Below are 12,086 nucleotides of genomic sequence, written 5' to 3' on the forward strand. Positions count from 1 at the left end.
GGAGCACCTTGAAAGGTAATTTAGACTGTGCACCAAGGGCTCCACAAAGCAAAGAGGCAGGACGCCTGATCCTTTTTTCCATCCCTCAACATAAAACACTTCCGCCCCCCACCCCACCATCTCCTGCAGGCCATCAGGTTGATAATGCCTGCTTTATTATTACCTCCTTAGTGGAAGAGCCACTTCCCCATCTGAGTCAGTTCCCTGATTTTTTTAAAAAAATATTGATTTGTTAGCCAAGAAAACAACAACCCTACAAACATAACAAAGAGAAATCTTATGAGTTACCGAGAGGTAAATTGGAAGTCAAATCTGATTTTTTTTTCCTTTTTCCTTTTTTTCCCTTTTTCCTCTTATCTTATACTTTTTTCTTCTTTTCCTCCTTTCTTTTTTTCTGCGCCCATCTGATATGAGGTATATGTTTTTGTTTGTTTGTATTCTTTAATTGTGATTGTGTTTTTTCCCCTCTTTGGATTCATTTGAGATAGATATTTGTCATGATTTTTGCTTTTGTAATGTTGTTGTTTACTGTGATCTTTTAAATGGAAACTAATAAAATTTATTTTTAAAAAAAGAGAAAGAAAAAACAAAGAATCAAATGTTTAAACCGTAAAGCATCACAGTCTGGAACAGGAATCCCCAAACTTTGGCCCTCCAGATGTTTTGGACTACAATTCCCATCTTCCCCGACCACTGGTCCTGTTAGCTAGGGATCATGGGAGTTGTAGGCCAAAACATCTGGAGGGCCGCAGTTTGGGGGTGCCTGGTCTGGAAGAACAGCTCCAAAGGGATAATAAAGTATTAACTCATACAAAGGTTCCCTTTAGAAATAACAAAGATTTGTTAAAAATACAAGCTTTCTACACCTGTGAGTTCCACCATTCCTTAGAACAAAGGTCCTTTTTAGTCTTAAGTGAGCCAGACATTTGCATGTACTGATGGCGCTATATAAGAAATAACATCATGTCATATATAGACTGTATATTTTTAAAGGTTATTTGAGCTCGGCACTTTAGGTACGTTTAGTTTAGATCAGGCATGTCCAAAGTTCTCTTCGGGGGCCTAATCCGGCCCCTGTGGCAGTTTATTTCCTGGGGTAAAATCCTCAACAACATCAATCCTAAAAAAAACCAAGACCTTCAACCCTTAAAAAAGCTAAGCAACTTCAATCCTAAAAAAAAAAGGTCAACAACTTTGGTCGGCCCTCACGGCCCTTCACTTCATCAAATCTGGCCTTCTTTGAAAAAAGTTTGGGCACCACTGGTTTAGGGGATATCTTTTCAAGAAGGGTGGTTTGACAAACCCTTGAACACCGGCAATCCAAATTATTAAGTTCAAAGGCCTTTCCAGGGATTTGGCAATACAACCCTGGGCTGCTGCTGTTAAGAGATGAGAAAGGAGTTCTTTGCTTTTCACATCCCATCTGACTTGTGTCTTTTCCCCTCTCTCCAGCACCAGCTGACGTCCCCAGGGAGCCTGTGCTCTTCCCGGGGCTCCAGCGTCCCTGGGTCACCCTCCAGCATTGTGGTGAGTACCATGCAGATGGACTGTTTGCTTTTAAATGATACCTCACCTCCATGCATGGATCTCCCAGTTGATTAGAGTGTGGTGCTGATAATGCCAAGGTTGCAGGTTCGATCCCCGTATGGGACAGCTACATATTCCTGCATTGCAGGGGGCTGGACTAGATGATCCTCAGGGTCCTCCCAACTCTTCTCCAGCAAGCATCTTTCTGGGGCTTCATTCAAAACACACACACAAAAAAAGCTTAGCACCATAGCAGGAATGCAAGACTACAGCAGGAGCAGAACCAGAAAAGATCAAAACCATCTCATTGGCAGCAGATAAGGCAGGTACACCCTACCTGGCCGAAGCTGAGACCCACACTGGGGCTGGAAACTATTGTTTATTAATATCCTTCCTAACTTACGCTAGCAAGTTCCTTCACTTAGCAGAGTTTACATTCCCCTTTTACATGCACAGCAGATAGCTGGTTGCAGGCTTGTGTAAGCCTCTCACTATTATACAATTCAGTCTGTGTTAGATTGAATTGATACGTTCCTGGTAAGTTCCCTTGAATCCCTCTTAAAAGAATAAAGATGCCACAATCTTATTCAAAGTCAATAAAATGAGTTTACTCACATCAGTTCACAGTTGGATCCCTGAAGGCAGACTTAGTTACAAATATGTACATGTGGATCTACCCCATATGGGGGAATGATCCCAGTGCTGCTAACTAGCAGAGCAGTCCTAGCTAAAAGCTGGTCAAATGACAAAGGAAGTGAAAAAGAGAGAGGTTGCTGCATGACTCGTCCTTTTGTTACCTGGACAGGTTAGGTCACGCCCATCTTTAGCCACATGCAAAGGAAGGATGCTCCAGCCAGGAGGAAACAGGAAGTTTCGACTGGCTGGACTAAACATTCCCTCGCATGTCTTCTCTAGTATTACAAGGAATGTTGTACTTGACTGCCTCTCATGGATCACACCTCACAGAAACTTGTGGGGTGGCTGGAGCGGGGAAAGCGGTGTGGCTGCATAAGGAGGTTAAAGATGAGCTGAGATTTAAGAAGGGCATGAATAAGAAATGGGAGAAAGGGGAAATTATGAAGGGAGGAAGAGTATACATGAGTAGCCAACAGCTGCAGGGGGAAAGGTCAGGCGGGCCAAAGCTCAGGATGAACCAGCAAGTATTAGGTCCTCTGCGTGGAGAAGATAGAGATCACCCAATAGCATTTCTCCATCACCCAACAGTGTGATGCAGCAGCAAGCAAAGCTAATGCTATTCAGCCGAAGTCTAGTGTCTCCAGATCAAGGGACGTAATAGTTCTGTTTTATTTTGCTTGGGTCAGACCACACCTGGAATACTGTGTCCAGTTCTGGGTACCACAGTTTAAGAAGGATATTGAGAAGCTGGAAGGTGTGCAGTGGGAGTCCATTTCACTGTCAAACAGCTCTTTAACTGTCAGAAAGTCCTTCCTGATGTTTAGTCGGAATCTCCTTTCTTGTAATTTAAAGCCATTGGTTCGAGTCTTACCCTCCAGAGCAGGAGAAAACAAGCTTGCTCCCATCTTCCGTGTGACAGCCATTGAGATGTTTGAAGATGGCTATCATATCATGATTTCAACCAATTTGTTATAAAAAAGAGATTGTTTGCTTTGGTCTAGCTGTGTTTCTACCCCCATGGTATTTTATGTAGCCCATCTTCTATCAAATCAGGTTCAAAAGTTTGTAGCTTTTAAGTCGGCTCGAATATCCAAATCCATTGACAAATTTATATGTTGTGCAATGTAATATAGCTTTAGGTTTGGTTCTGAAAGTATTTGAATGCCTCCTGAATCAAGACCTGGAACGCAAATGCTTCTGTCTTCCTTCCCAGGCAAAAATGGACAATGAAGTCTACAAAGACTTAGCAGCAATCCCCAAAGACAAGGCGATCCTGGACATAGAGCGGCCCGACTTGATGATCTACGAGCCCCACTTTACCTACTCCCTCCTGGACCACGTGGAGAGGGCAAGGAGCCGAGAGGTGGGCAAGCCCAACCCCCCTTTTGGACCTGGGTGGGGTGGGCCCTTTGCCTTGCCCAGAGCACCATAGCAAAGGCTATTTTGAGGTTATGATTCTGTAGCAGTTGTTAGGAAACAGTAAGGCCAGTTCTGTAATGGCTGGCTGGCGGCTGGCTAATTAATACCGTTAGGTTTTTATGTTGTTCTCTGAACTTCCACAAGCCCCATTGTGGCTTGCAGTATAGACATAGAATCATAGGAAACTAGGGTGTAAGGGACCCTAAGGCTCTTCTAGTCCAACCCCCTGCAATGCTGGAATCTAAACTAGATCATACATGACAGGTGGCCATTCAACCTCCCCAATGGGGGGGAGCCGTAGCCGCCACCTTCCAAGGGAGTCCCTTCCATTGTCGAATGGCTCTTACCCTCTTACCGTCAGAAGTTCTTCCGATGGTTTAGCCGGAATCTCCTTTCCTGGAATTTGAATGAATCTATCAGTTCATGGGACCCAGGTGGCGCTGTGGTTAAACCACTGAACCTAGGGCTTGCTGATCAGAAGGTCGGCGGTTCGAATCCCTGTGACGGGGTGAGCTCCCATTGCTTGGTCCCAGCTCCTGCCAACCTAGCAGTTCGAAAGCACATCAAAATGCAAGTAGATAAATAGGAATCGCTACAGCAGGAAGGTAAACGGCATTTCCATGTGCTGCTCTGGTTCGCCAGAAGCGGCTTTGTCATGCTGGCCACATGACCTGGAAGCCATACGCCGGCTCCCTCGGCCAAAAATGCGAGATGAGCGCGCAACCCCAGAGTCGGTCACGACTGGACCTAATGGTCAGGGGTCCCTTTACCTTTACCTATCAGTTCAGGTCCTCCTCTCCGGAGAGGCAGAAAGCAAGCTTGCCCCATCTTCTGTAAGAAAGCCTTTTAGACATAATAAATGACTCAGATGTGAGCTTTATCAAGCGAAGTTCTCTTTCTCTCTCTCTCTTGACTCTCTTCTGCAGCGCTCCCTCTCGCCCAAATCCCTCTCTCCTCCTCCTTCTCCAGAAGTAAGTGTTTCTCAAGGTTGCCTTGGAGATGGGTTTCCAAGTTGGGTTACCAAGAGCAGAGAAGAGGCCAGTGGGAGGGAGGGAGGGAGTGGGGGAGAGATGTGCAAGGCTGTCAATGCGACAGGGTGGCGGGGGGGGGGGGAGAGAGAGATGTGTGCGTGCATCTGCACGGGCAGCATTTCAGCTCCTCCTCTGCCGGGAGCGCCTCAGGGCCTGTGAGCTCCAGAAGCCCTCTGGCCAAGAGGGAAGCTGGTTTGTAGGACGTCTTGCCAGCACAGCTCCTCGGCTGCTGACCGTCTCTCGTGGGTGGCGGGGTGCAGGCTGGTCTTCTGCAACGGGAGGGAAAGGGCTGTGTGGCAATTCGGGCAGGGGCCGGCCCACCCATTACTGCCGATGAGGCAGCTGCCTCAGGCTGCAGGCTGGAGACAGCTGGGGGGGGAGCTGCAGATCTGGGGACCCCAGGAACCTGCCGTCCGCCACCCCCTGTGCTTGTAGCTTGCAGCTGCCACCAGAGAAGAGCAGAGCCACTGTTTCCACTGCTCCTCTCCAGCCCCTCCTATTTTCTCCCGTTTTGCCTCAAGCAGCAAAATGTGTCGGGCCGGCCCTGAAACCAGACTGCTGGCCTCCTCTGACCTCCTTTGCTCTTCCCACAGGTCACCCGCGACTGGATGGAGGAGAGCAAGTCTCCAGGGAATGCCTCCCAGTCAGGCAGCCGCCGAGCCAGCAGCACCAGCCGCAGCAGCGGAGTCCACCATTTCCACCGCCCTGGTAGGGCCCCCCCTCTTGCCAAAGGCGCCTCGAGGCTTTCCCTGACACCCCAAACCACGCCTTAGACTGCTCCCCCAGACCCTTCCCCCCCTCCATGAGCTGCAGCCTCTCCAGGGGGTCTCTCAGTCATAGAATTGTAGAGAGTTGGAGGGGATCCCCAGGGGTCATCTAGTCCAGCCCCCTGCAATGCAGCAATCACACGCTACGTGGGGCTGCCTTTGAAAAGAAATGACAGCTGGCTCAAAGAGCTTCAGCCAGACTGAATATTGACCCCCTTATTAGAACAGCTCCACTAGCTGCCAATCTGTTCCTGAGCTCAATTGAAAGTGCTGGTCGTGACCTATAAAGCCCTATATGACTTAGGCCCAGGCTCTCTGAAGGACCATATTCCCTTCTAAGAACCTGCCCGGTCCGCCAGTGGCTGGCCTGGTCCCCTCCTTGCGGTCCTTCTGCCAGCAGGAGGAGACCTTCTTATTCCAACAGGCCTTTGGGAACAGACTGTTATTTTTTAAGGAAAGGGCTTTTAATAGTGCTGTTTTATTATTTGTATTTTAAGAGACTTGGGGTTTTCTTTATTTTAAAAAATTGCTTTAATTCTATTAGAGTTTAATTACTTTTTATATGTTTCTTAACTTATTTAATTGGTGGTGTTTTAATTTGTGTAAGCTGCCTTGAGCCTGGGGAAAAGGCAGGATATAAATGATGATGATGATGATGATGATGATACTACAGTGGTACCTTGGTTTAAGAACAGCTTAGTTTATGAACAACTTGAATTAAGAACGCTGCAAACCCAGAAGTAGCTGTTTTGGTTTGTGAACTATGCCTTGGAATAAGAACATGTTCCACTTCCTGTTGAGTGTGTTCCATTTGTAAATTGAGTCCCCTGCTGCTATGGGAAAGCACACCTTGGTTTAAGAATGCTTTGGTTTAAGAACGGACTTCCGGAATGGATTAAGTTCGTAAACCAAGGTACCACGGTAATAATAATAATAAACAACTCTCATCATACCCAGCAAAGGCTGCCCCAACGTAGAAAAGTTATAATACCAAAGAGGGGATTTATAAGAAGCTGCTTTAGAGAAGTCCTGAAGGGCACAGGTTAAATATTCCCTGCCTGGAACCCTGAAGAGCAGCTGCCAGTCACTGTACAGTGAGCCAATGGCCTGACTCAGTACATTTAAATCAGGCATCCCCAAACTTCGGCCCTCCAGATGTTTTGGACTACAATTCCCATCTTCCCTGACCACTGGTCCTGCTAGCTAGGGATCATGGGAGTTGTAGGCCAAAACACCTGGAGGGCCGCAGTTTGGGGATGCCTGATTTAAAGTAATCTTTGAAAGTCTCTGAAAGTCTTTGAATGAAGCATGATGCCAGACTTTATCCAGTGGAAAACAAGCTGTGACGCTTTGTGTAATAGCAAATATGATGTCCAACACTGAACAGTGATTCCGGATAACGACTACTGTTTCGTAGAATTCTTCATCAGCGCAGTAGAAGGATATAGAATTGCTTCGTAAACTGAAAATAAAATTTTTAAACGATGACCTGCACATGCATAACAACTTGCAATAGCAAAAATTATAAACTGTGAATATGAAAAAAGAGTACATACCCCATCATTTTTTTGAATAGATATACAGTGGTGCCTCGCTAGACGAATTTAATTCATTCCACGGGTCTTTTCTTATAACGGAAAATTCGTCTAGCGAATCCCATAGGAATGCATTGATTTTTTTTTTGAATTTCTTTTGCCCATAGGAACGCATTAATTGAATTTCAATGCATTCCTATGGGAAACTGCAATTCGCTAGACGAATTTTTCATAAAACGAATTTGTCTAGCGAGGCAACCTCTGCTCAAAAAATCCTTTCGTTAAGTGGAAATTTCGTTAAGCAGGGCATTCGTTAAGCGAGGCACTGTATATGATAATGTCAATTGCTATGGAACTGTGCTCATGTAATTATGTAGTCACTGCTACTGACAACATTTTTTGAAAGATATATAAAGCCGACTCCAGGTGGTGCTAATAATACTTTTGATGTTTTGAAAAAATTCCATAAAGATTTTCACATTGGTCATTGTGTTGCCTTTGATATTGTTGACGTACTTTTTGCAACACAGGGGTTTGTTTGTTTGGTTAAAAGGTAAAGGGACCCCTGACCATTAGGTCCAGTTGTGACCGACTCTGGGGTTGCGCGCTCATCTCGCATTATTAGCCGAGGGAGCCGGTGTATAGCTTCCAGGTCATGTGGCCAGCATGACAAAGCCACTTCTGGCGAACCAGAGCAGCACATGGAAACGCCGTTTACCTTCCCGCTGTAGCGGTTCCTATTTATCTACTTGCACTTTGACGTGCTTTCGAACTGCTAGGTTGGCAGGAGCTGGGACCAAGCAACGGGAGCTCACCCCGTCACAGGGATTCGAACCGCCGACCTTCTGATCAGCAAGCCCTAGGCTCAGTGGTTTAACCCACAGCGCCACCTGGGTCCCTTGTTTGGTTACTCAGTACATTTAAGGCAGCTTGCTACGCTCCAGTGTTGAAGGGCCTGGCCCAGGGGAGTTCAAGGTAGGGGGGAGCAGGCTAGCAGAGCAGATCTTGGGCCATGTAAGAGGAGAAATACGGGCAGCAGAAGGCTGGAAGACCCCCTGAGAAGTGGCCCCCAACTAGTTGCTGCGTCCCCTAAGCGCCTCCTTGCTCCTTCCCCAGATACCAACACGGCAGAGATGAACATCTACAAGAAGCCCCCCATCTACAAGCAGAAGGGTAGGTGGTGCTCCCCAATGACCTCTGGGGTGGGCGAAGGTGGGGCTACACACAGCAGAGGCTCAGAGTCACCTCCCTCCCCCTTTTGTACCTTGCAGAGCAGTCGATGACGCCAACTCCGCAGAGCAAACACATGATTGAGGACCTGATCATCGAATCCTCCAAGTTCCCGGCTGCCCAGCCGCCCGACCCCAACCAGCCGGCCAAGATTGAGACGGACTACTGGCCCTGCCCACCCTCCTTGGCAGTTGTGGGTAGGTGGTCCTTGTTGTCTTTTTCTGCCAGCCAGTGGGGGTAGTGGATGGGGGAATACATAGCTGTGGGGCTCTTTCCAGAGCTGGAGCAATGATGCCATCGGCCAAGGTGCCAGGCAGATTGGTCTCCTTTTTCTGGCAGACGAATGAGGTGATAACAAGGCTTTCTAGTTTGCTTGTGAGAGATTAGAGAGGGTAGAAGATTTAATGGGTATGAAAGAGAGAATGAATGTAAGAATTCGTTTAAAAAAATATGATTTAATTTAAGATTACGTTTATGTTCTTTATGAATTTATGACTATGATTATGTTTATTATTATTATTATTTCTATTTGTTTTGTAAATGTGTGATTTTGTTTGTCTTTTTGTTTTTGTTCTTTTTAAAAGTTTGGTTATTGGTTGTTATGATTTGGACATTTTCGTTTATTTTTTTGGTGTGATTGTGAATGTATTTTTAATGTGTAATTCAATAAAGTTTAAATTTATTTTAAAAAAGCATAGAGGAAGTTGGACAATGAGGAAAAGAATCGAGCAGAGGCTGGGTACTGCTTTCCTTTTCTGCGATGGCGTTGCTGCTTCGTACTAGCAGTTTTAAATGGTAGCGATTCCTGGCGAGATCCTTTGCATTTCCAAAACAGCTATTTACAACATTCAAAATAAATAAATAAATAAAAGCAGGTTAAAATATGCATCACCATTCTACGTGTCTGGGCAGGCTTGTCTAAACAAGAAAGTTTTCAACAGCCACCCAAAAGAATACCTACACTGAAGGCGCCCACCTGATCTCAGTAGGCAGGGCGTTCCAAAGTGCAGGTACTGCCACACTAAATGACCAGTTTCTTACAAATGAAGAACAGGTATTACCGTATACGGCCCTGTAATAATGCCAGCTACACAGATTGTGGCGGCTGACCAGACGTATATGGGGCGAGGCGATCTCGCAGGCAAATTGGTCCCATGTTGTTAAGTAAGGGTGGTTGATATAAGAATAGCAACCCCTTGAACTTGGCCCAGTAGCAAAGCAGCCACCAGGGCAGATTTATCAGCGCAGGTGTTCTGTGCTGCCAAGGCCTCCCTACTGTCAGCAACCATGTTGCAGCATTCTGCACTCATTGCTGTGGGATGGAACACTGGGGCAGACAAGTCACAACAGTTCCTAGAGTGACCACTAACAGGAACTCCCCTGGGGGAACACCTAAGTTCAGTTCCTGTTCCTCCAGATATGCAGATGAGATGGATTAGCTGGCAGACAAAAGCCCCTAGCCAGCAGCCATTCTCTCTCTTAGCCTTTTCTCCTTCAACGGGAACATATCTCCAGAGAATCTCCAGTTAGGGTGGTTCTCCCTCTTGGCCTGCTGCTCACGCTTTGCTGCGCACAAAAGGGGAATGTCACTCTGCTGATATTGGAAGCTTGTGCTACCACAAGCTTGGATAGGATCTATCTAATAATATATCCTAATCCACATCCCTAACATTCCCACAATTGCAACCTCCAGATCCAGGTGCAAGGCAAGCCCCACAAAAAGTGCATAGCAGTAATCTAGCAGTGAAGTAATTCATGTGAATGCTCAGGTAAACTGGCCCCACATGATAATGGGCTTTATAGAGTCCTAGCTTCACTCCTCTGAAATCGGGGTGGTGTCATTTTTGAAGGTGAGGAGACCCTCCGCCCAAGAAGCTGCCCGTTTCTTTGTGCGGCTGCCGCGTGTGAGACACCCTCCTGCCTTGTCTTTCCGCAGAGACAGAGTGGCGGCGGCGGATGGCCTCCAGAAGAGGCGAGGGCGAGGACGAGGAAACCACGGAGGACGGGAGCCTGCGAGAGCTGCAGAAGCAAGAGCTGAGCAAGGTGGGCAGGGGGCTTGGGGGCAGGCGAAGCCGGAGGGGGGGCTCCTGGGTGTCAGTGGATCCATGTGTGGCTGAGCTCCCCCCCCCCCCGCTGCTCTCTCTCCCCGCCAGGTGGCCTCCAACCTTGGCAAGCTCATCCTCAAGGAGGAGATGGAGATGGAGAAGTCGCTCCCCATCCGGAGGAAAACCCGTTCCCTTCCAGACCGGACACCCTTCCACTCCTGTGAGTAAGCCACCTCTCACCCCACCCCCTGCTAAAACCAGGGGGTGATTTCCCATGCTTCTCATTCTTTTTGTCTTAAAACAGGAAGGCAGTGGGTACATGAATTTGTCTAATCCTCTTTTAAAGCCATTTAGTGGCTCTCATTGCATCCTGTGGCAGAGAGTTCCACAGTTCAACTGTGTGCTGTGTGAAGAAGCAGGCTTGGCCAGGAGACACAGAGGTGGCTGCCCTCCTGCAAGTGTGCCTGAGCATTTGGCCCCATGAGAGCTGTGCCTGGTGCCCTTCGTGGCCTACAACTCCCATCAATCCTTGCCAGCCTGGCCACGCTCCCATCAGCCCCTGCACCCAGGAGCTGTGCTGCCTGGGGCTGATGGGAGCTGTAGTCCAAAACAGCTGGAGGGCACCTGGTTGGGGAAGGCTGGTCTAGAGCAGCAGGTGTGCCCCTTGGCCAGAGCTGCTTGTCATGCGGCCGCCCTGAGCAGCAGCCCACGGCTTGCCCCCTTTCCAAGCTCCCTTCCAGGACTGCCATGTGCCCGTGTTCTTGAACTGCTGCTCAACCCAGATTAAGAGGAGTCCTTTCCTCAGCCATATTAATCGCTGGTCTTCCTCTTTTTCCAGCTCTTCACGGTGGAAGCTTGAAATCTTCCTCCCTTCCTGCCTCCGGGAGAAGCACCCTCGCCAGGGTAAGGTGCCAGTTAGGATCCTCTGCCCTGAACATTCCAACCTTCAGCTTCTATGAGTTCTTTTCTTTTTCTTTGAATATATTTTTTTATTAAGTTTTACATAACAAATTTAAATTCAAACACACCATCCACCTCCTCATTCAGGATTATCTGAATCCCTTGACTTCCCTCCGCCATTCCATGGTTACCATTATCAATCTTTTTTTTTATCTGCTTATTTTCTCTAATTTGTTAAAAGAATAACAACCCATTTTCCCATAGTTTTTCATACATTGCAAGCCTTACTCAAATCCTGCCAAAGTTTTTTAAAATTGTTTGCAGTGTTCTCTTGAGCACATTATAAAATTCTCCCATTCCTTCTTAAAATTCTTCTCTTCCTGCCTTCTGATTTTCCCAGTCAGTTTTGCCATTTCGGCGTAGTCCATAATAGTCCTTCAGCTTCTCTGAGTTCTAGTGTTGTGACAGAGAAAGACTTTTCTCTTTCCCCTTTCTTTTCTTGGGACTCTCCCCAACCCACGACCTTATGCTGCACTCACTGCAAGCACTTTCATGGGGTGGATTGGGCCCATGAAATGCTATACTGTAATGCCCCTTGCCGGCCTGCCTGGAGATGGTGTTTGTGTGTAACTTTTTTGCTGCTGTAATGTATGTAGCCTGCTATGAAATGAGAGCAATGCATTTGCTGCTTTGACCTGTTTTGCCGCTCGCCCTGAGCTCCATTGCATGCAGACCCTAGAAGATTATCCACAACGGGGTGCAGGTCTTGAGTTGAAACACACTGCCCATCTCTGCTCTATCCCTTGGAGGGAAGTAGAAAAAGTGAAGGTGTTTGGAGGGAATGTGCAATATTCCACACATCTCGAAGTCCTCCGGTTTCCTTTAGATGAAAGCAGTATTGCCATTGCTGGTGCAGAGAGGACTCGAGAACAGTCCAATCTGAGGAGGTGGAAATAATCTCAATGATCAGAAGAAGGGCCGCCTTTCCATATTGTG

General features: G+C 47.3%; 1 protein-coding gene across 5 annotated transcripts in view; it reads left to right on the top strand.

Annotated features, from left to right (window-relative positions):
* The window catches only part of DMTN (dematin actin binding protein), a 62,070-nt gene that overhangs the window by 42,505 nt on the left and 7,479 nt on the right, over positions 1-12,086 (top strand). For all 5 annotated transcript variants that reach the window (XR_009557824.1, XM_060276387.1, XM_060276385.1 and 2 more), the window contains 9 exons: positions 1,453-1,527; positions 3,377-3,526; positions 4,509-4,553; positions 5,207-5,321; positions 8,032-8,088; positions 8,187-8,342; positions 10,082-10,188; positions 10,299-10,410; positions 11,029-11,093. Coding sequence is in view for 4 of the 5 variants with exons in the window: in XM_060276387.1 (XP_060132370.1) it covers positions 1,453-1,527; positions 3,377-3,526; positions 4,509-4,553; positions 5,207-5,321; positions 8,032-8,088; positions 8,187-8,342; positions 10,082-10,188; positions 10,299-10,410; positions 11,029-11,093 (882 nt within the window). In the remaining variant the exon portion in view is untranslated. The remainder of the gene's footprint in view (positions 1-1,452; positions 1,528-3,376; positions 3,527-4,508; positions 4,554-5,206; positions 5,322-8,031; positions 8,089-8,186; positions 8,343-10,081; positions 10,189-10,298; positions 10,411-11,028; positions 11,094-12,086) is intronic.

The sequence above is a fragment of the Zootoca vivipara genome, chromosome 6 (assembly GCF_963506605.1).
Source record: "Zootoca vivipara chromosome 6, rZooViv1.1, whole genome shotgun sequence".
NCBI classification, from domain to species: Eukaryota; Metazoa; Chordata; class Lepidosauria; order Squamata; family Lacertidae; genus Zootoca; species Zootoca vivipara.